Source organism: Gopherus flavomarginatus, chromosome 2 (assembly GCF_025201925.1).
Source record: "Gopherus flavomarginatus isolate rGopFla2 chromosome 2, rGopFla2.mat.asm, whole genome shotgun sequence".
Lineage (NCBI taxonomy): Eukaryota > Metazoa > Chordata > Testudines > Testudinidae > Gopherus > Gopherus flavomarginatus.
In genome coordinates, this window is record NC_066618.1 from 222,992,102 (window position 1) to 222,998,890 (window position 6,789).

The window sequence follows — 6,789 nt, forward strand, 5'->3', positions numbered from 1 at the left end:
TCTTTCCACTGATTTCAATGGCAGAAAATTTGGCCTTGTATTACCAGACCTCTGGATATTTGTATAGAGGTTATTACAGCAACCTATGTACTATCCTCTTTATCATATGGTACAAACACACATATACACATAGTTCCAGAAAAAAGAGTTGGCTTGATTCTGTTCTCACTTATGCCAGAGTAAGGCCCTGACTCAGTAAGAAAAGCCAATGGTGAAATTACCATTGACTTCAGTGGATCCAAAATGTCTCCCATGTGATTAACTTTAAGCATGTGAGTGATCCCATTGGGCATATAGTTAAGCACCTAGCTGAACCAGGGTCTATATCAGGAGCAAAGAAATCAAAGAAGTGACCAGTGCAAAATTAGTAAAAGAGATATCAGAATAAAGTTAAGTATGTGCTTAAGTGGTCTGCTGAATCAGAGCCCAATTATTCAGCACCGTGAAGGATCAAGCCGCTAGCATACCACTGTGTTTAATGGGAAAATTACTCTTAAACTTTCTTAAAAATTACAGTTTAGTTGTAGTCTGAAAGGTAACTTTGCAAAAAAAAAGTCATTATGGGGTTCCATCTTTATTGTCTCTGTGGCTTCCAGAAAGAATCTGCTTGGTTTATAGGTGGAAATCTGTTTTCTTTTACTAACTGAGACTCCTGAAAATCCAACATGAAAGTCAAACTGGACTCTTTCTAGCTCACGCATCAGCAACAATACAGATTTTGCATTTGGAACTCAGTAAATAATTCTGTTCCTTCTGCATGAGCCAGAATAAAATCCAGTTCCCTCTCCCATAGCTATACTGGCTTTGCAGTGCTGAAAAGAGTGAAAACTTATTTTAGGCAGTAAAGTAAATAGATATGTCTCAGAACACATTCAAGGGACATCTCTACTAAGTAAGATGGTACCATTGTTATGTAGTTACTTTTGAAAGCAAAACAAGCATATGTTAAGCTTTCTGATATTTACTCTTCCTACTTGGTAAGAATTTAAGAAATGTGAGCAGGTCAAATCCCAAAGTAGTTGTGTGCTATAATTTTCAAGTAGTACATTAGAGACAAAGGTGTTGTTTTAAGTAAGGAAGCAAGTTACCAGGTGAATTTTTAGTTTGTGTGTGATTTTCCCAATTTCTTCTATGCTTACCAAGCAGATGTCTATGTCACTGTGCTGTTTACTTCTCAGTGATTAAAAACTTTAGTGTACACAGGGAGTAACATCTCTTAAAGACCCATGAATCCTTTTTGAATAACCTTTTATTATTTTTTGAAGTTCTAATCTATTAAGGTAATTATTGCTCCCAGGAAACCAACAGTGAACTTCTCGTCCATTTATTTTACTATTCAGTAATTTTTAGATATTATTTTTCAAATTTATAATTCCAGAAAATGTTGCCATATCTTTTTTCTTAAAAATAACGTTTTTACTGAATGTTAAGCCTATCAGAGATCATAGTTTTAGCAAATATATACACAACAGACAGCAAAAGCTTGTCTGGATAGGTGTATAAGTTTGCCTTTATTTCTTTCATTTCACTAGGTAAAACAGTACTTCTTACTCAATAGACTAGTGCTTTGTATGTATTCTGAGTCATATTTAGTCAGTAAAGTAAGTAGATAAGTTTTCATTCTTGTCAGAACTTCAGAGCCAGTATAGCTAAGAGAGAGGGATCTGGATATTTAAAGGCATGTGCAGATTAGTACAATCTGATGGAACAATGAGGTGACCTTAAGATCATCAAGACACAACAATGGATCTTGAATGAGTATTATCAATTTTGTGCTCTGAAATCCAGACCCAAATATGAAAATACACAAAATGCATTCTGTACCCTAGTTTGTTTTGGTACTTTAATATTTTAACACTTCATGGAAGGTTGCATGTATGTTTGTACAACTAGATTTAAAATGTTTTTGACCTACCACTTGTGATGCTCAAAACAAAACAGAAGCTAGTTACAACATTGTTTCTACACATACACAAAGTTGAGAAGGTGACAGTGTGTTATTCACCTTTTAAAGTTAATAAAAGGATGTCTGGAATATTTTCAACAATACCCAGATCTATTGGAAATAAAAATATGATTTTCTTAGTCTCTCTTAGCCAATTAAACAACTGCCATTTAGGATCCAATTTAAGTCTATTAAGTACAATCCTTTATGTACTTTTCTGCTTGAAGGAAAAGACTGCTTCCAGCAGCAGGAGTATCAGATTCTTACAGCATCCATGACACTTGTAAGCATTCAGTGGTCAGAACACCACTACATATCCTTCAAATGATATGGACCAGTGAAGCTGGAAGGTATCTTCACTGAACCAAACAGCCTGGTATCTCAGCAATCCACCAGGACATGAGCCCCAGCATGCCCCAGGGTGGTGTGCAGAATCTAGACTGAAACAGGTAGTGGGTTTTGCATTTTGTCAACTGTTCTGAAATCTGTTGAAATCTAATGATATTTACCAGAAATACTTTTTGCTGCAAATGTTTGTATTTATTTTTTATTCCAGTATCTAGCAATAGGAATCATTTAGATACTTTGGTGATGGGTGCAAACAAAACCCTAAAACAGACAGAGATAATAAAGGAAGGCACTTATAATATTTCTAAAGCTAAATCATCTTAAAAATAGATTTTCAAAAAATATTCTGCAATAACAGTAAAATATCATGTCATTTAAAATCTTAACATTATTCCACTCTTTCCTATCAATACCAGGTATTAATAATAGCCCACTTAATATTAATAGTTAAAATGCAGAGCAAAATCTTCTAAACATGCATTGATTTTTGTAATACTGTGTCTCCACATTTGCTTTATATCATTTCATTTTTTGAACAAAATGAAGTACATGCCTATTTTAAGAGAAGAAAAATTAAACCCTTCAAATATCCTTTTAATTTAGTTTCCATTTACTAAATACTCATTAAACTATATGGTATGCTTTCACCTCCTGATACTAACCTCACATTGTCAATCTTCTACATCATGATTCATTACCTCATTAACACGAAAATAACTGAGATGTCATAGATATAAACATTATGAAGTCACAAGTTTTGATGCATAATATGTAATTTATCTGAACATCAATAATATCAGAACAAGTATGACTGCAATTCTTCTTACAAAAATCAATTAATGGGATTTAAGTATATGTATTATAGTTTAAAATGCATTGTATTGAAGATGTATCCCCTTTTTTAAAGAGAGAAAATTGGGGGGAAATGGCCTATATAGTAATAATTACAAGAACTTCTCAAGTCATGCACGGTCAAATCTAACACTTACACTTTAATGCTGTGGATTAGGTGTGATATCTTATGGAGTTATGATGATTACCACAACAGAAAGATGGGAAGCTCACAAGATAGTAACTCCTAATGCAAACAGCCCAGGGAGCTCATAATAGGATTTAAAACTGACGCTAGTAAACCATGCCTGTTTCCCATACAGTCTTCTTCCCACATTATATTTTAAGAGGCAGCTACTAAATTGTAATCCTGTTTGCAATACACACCTCTAAAAACAGTTTTGTAAATGGATAGCTACACATATACGAAACTATACGGTGCTGTAGTGTCTGGAAAACAGCGTAGTATCTTTTCCACTTTGCTGTATTTGCAGCCACCCAGCACTGACAGTGGTGTGCAGTGGGAAATTACCCCTCCCTCTCTTTACTCTAGTCAGTTTCCCGTTAAACGTGTCCTAGCTTCATAAATTTATGGAGAGATTTGAAAAGACAGAAGCGTTTTTCTCTCAAATATTAGACAGATCAGCATCAACTTCGGCATCAGCAACTTCTCTGATCACTGAGAAAAGGGGAGGGAACAAGAAAAGTTTGTTTGGCAATGCTGGGGGAAGAGGGGAGCACTGCAATCCTTCATTTCCATCTTTGTCTGATTTGTAATGAACAAGATGACACTGAAGAGATATGACACTTCATTATCCAAAGTCCATTCCCGGAGACGAAGGTAGGTTAAAATATTACAAAGAGGTACAGCTAGCTAGGGCTACAGCAAAACCTTCCAGAAACGTTAGCTGCACAGCACAATCACTCCATATCAAACTGACCGCACAGATCATAACTAATGGATCCACAACACTACCCACGTTTTTGCTCCTTTGGGGTGTAATACACTTGGTATTTCTCTGATGCGATTGTGGGTTTTATATCTGATACCTGTGGCTGTGTCTGCCCCCCACCTGCAGCTCAGTGTGTGGGTGTGCGAGAGGGGGCTCCCTCCTCCCCTCTGCATGCTCTTCGCCCCAGCTCTCGTCCTTTGTTGGATCTTTTCAGGTTGAACTCAACTTTTACCCCTCCAGGCATTTATTGAAAATCACTAAGTTTGTGGCTGAATCACCCCCACCCCCTCGCCAGCCACTGTCCTCCATTCAGCTCCCCACTTACCTGCTGGCCAGGCTCTGCCTGCAGTGCTGCCTGAAGGGCATCAAGTGGTAGTTCATGGCGTCCAGCAGCAGCTTCTGGCAGACCGGGTCGGTGCGCATGAAATCCACCGACTGGACCCGCTCCACCAGCTCCGGGGCCGGAATGAGGGCGAAGCGGAGGCGCTTCATGAGGTCCGGGGCGTATTGCATGCGGGTCTCCCGGTCGTGCTCCAGCCAGAGCACGGACATTTGGAAGAGCGCCAGCTCCGATTCCACAGGGGGAGGCAGCGAGTCGAGCAGGGCGCGCATCTCCTCGAAGTTAAGCAGTAGCACGTCCTCCACCAGGTACTTGTTGGCCAGCTTCTTGGTTTCCTCCAGGCCGTGCAGGGCGGCGATCTTGCACACCTGCTTGTAGTTCTGCACCGAGATCTGGTCGTTGAGGAACTGCACGCACAGCTTGGTGACCTGCGGGATGTGCAGGATCTTGCTGACCGACAGCACCTCCTCCACCGTGTCCAGGGACAGGGTCACGTTGGCCGTGTACAGGTACTCCAGCACCAGGCGCAGCCCGATGGACGAGCAGCCTTGCAACACCAGGTTGTTGATGGCTCTGGGGCTGGCCAGCAGCTTGTCCTCTGGGGAGGAAGAAGGGGTGCCTGGCTCCTCCTGCTGCTGCTCCTTGGGGGGTCCCCCCAGGCCCAGCCCGTCCTGAGCTCCCGGCCCCAGCGCCAGGGGTTGGGGGTGGCCGCCACCGCCACTGCTGGAGAAGAGGGAGCGGAAGTACTGGGAGCAGGAGGCCAGCACGGCCTTGTGGCAGTGGAACTGCTGGCCCTGGGCCGTCAGGGTCACGTCGCAGAAGAGCTGCTTCCTCCACAGCAGGTTGAGGCCATGCAGCAGGTTGTCGCTGTGGCTGGGATCGAAGGTGGAGGTCCTGTCCCCGGATCTGGACATGGCGAGCAGCCTCAACGCACCTGCCTTTAAACCCTCCTCCAACCTGGGCAAAGGGGGCAGGGGAGGGAAGGGGACAACAATAAACACAGAGCTTTACAGCAGGCCTGGAGCACTCATCATTGCTAGATGTGCATGTTTGCAGCGACAGACTCTCCACTCAGCCGCCCCCTCCCCAGAGCAACGGCCCTAAAGCCATGCACAGCAGCAGCAAGCTGGCGCCGGGTGCACCTGGGGGCTGGACGCTGCACAAGCTCCTGGGGCTGGTGCCTGGCGCGGGGGCTTTGTCCTCCATGCACAGGACTTGTGTAACGAGGGAGCAGAAGGAAGCAGAGGGGCAGGGAGGCGCGCGGCTTGGAAAGCCCCCCCCCCATTTGCAAATCGTGCTTGTTTTTAGGGGAGGAGCGAGGAGTTGGGGGCTGTTTTCAAATGTGAAAACTCTGCGATGCCCCGAGAAACGAGCGATGCCCTGAGAAAAACCACAACCCCCTCCCCCGTCAGCCCAGCGCGGTGATACAGCCTCGGCGGCCCCCAGCCCAGCCTGTTGCTCTCCCTCCCTTCTGCAGCGCCGGGCTCCGCTGCAGCCAGCGCGCGTTTGTGTGGCCCCCGGCCGGGGGTGGGGGGTCTCGCGCTGCCCCGCGCTCCCGCCGCGCCACTTGCGCGGCTTGGCAGGAGTTGGCAGCCTGGCGCTGGGCAGGCGGAGGAGGAAGCCCCCGGGCTTGGGGGCGGGGGGAGGCCGCTGGGCTTGTCCTGCCCTCTGGTTTCTTCGCCTCTGGGCAGGAGGCGCCGCCGCTTTTTAACTCCGCGAAGTGTGGGAAGTTCGAGTCGGGGGGAGCCCGGGGGCGCCGCTGGCATCTGCCTCCCGCCACTCCCGGAGACCCCCCCGCTGCGCCGGGAGGCGCCGCCTGGGGCCGGAGCTCAGGGCGCCGCGTGGGACCCTGTACGGCACCTTCGCGGGCTGGAGAGAAGGGGGCCGGGGCTGGCCACATCCCGCCTCCGAGAGAGCTGAGCCCGCCACTGCTCTTCCCCCTCCTCGGCGGGACCCTCCCGGGCCCGGCTCCTGCCATTGCCGCGCGGCCGCTCACTCCTCACGAGCACTTGCTTTCCTTATATTTTCCTTATTTACTGGCGGGGGGGGGGCTCCCGAGCCACTTTCCCTGCCCCGCTCCGGCTGAACCCCCCGACCCCCACTTTGCCTTCCAGCAGGGGTTTAAGAAATCTCCACGAGCCTCTCCCTTTAAGTGGACCCGGTCAATTCTCCCCCGCCCCCCCCACCACACACACACTCTCCTCCTCCTCCTCCCTCCCCTTCTTTCTTTCTTGTTTGCCCATTTCTTGCAATTGGAGTTTATTCTCCAAAGGCGTTTGTTACACAACTCCCCCCCTCCCCGCCAGCACACACACAAATACACCCGCTCCTCCCCAACAACAAACAAACCAGAAGACACAAGAAAATACACA

The 6,789-nt window shown here is 46.3% G+C and overlaps 1 protein-coding gene across 1 annotated transcript in view; it reads right to left on the reverse strand.

The window, feature by feature from the left end:
• The window catches only part of KLHL14 (kelch like family member 14), an 87,518-nt gene extending 82,187 nt beyond the window's left edge, over positions 1–5,331 (reverse strand). The window contains exon 1 of the mRNA XM_050941994.1: positions 4,403–5,331. Coding sequence (XP_050797951.1) covers positions 4,403–5,331 — 929 coding nt within the window. The remainder of the gene's footprint in view (positions 1–4,402) is intronic.
• Positions 5,332–6,789: the final 1,458 nt, after the last annotated feature.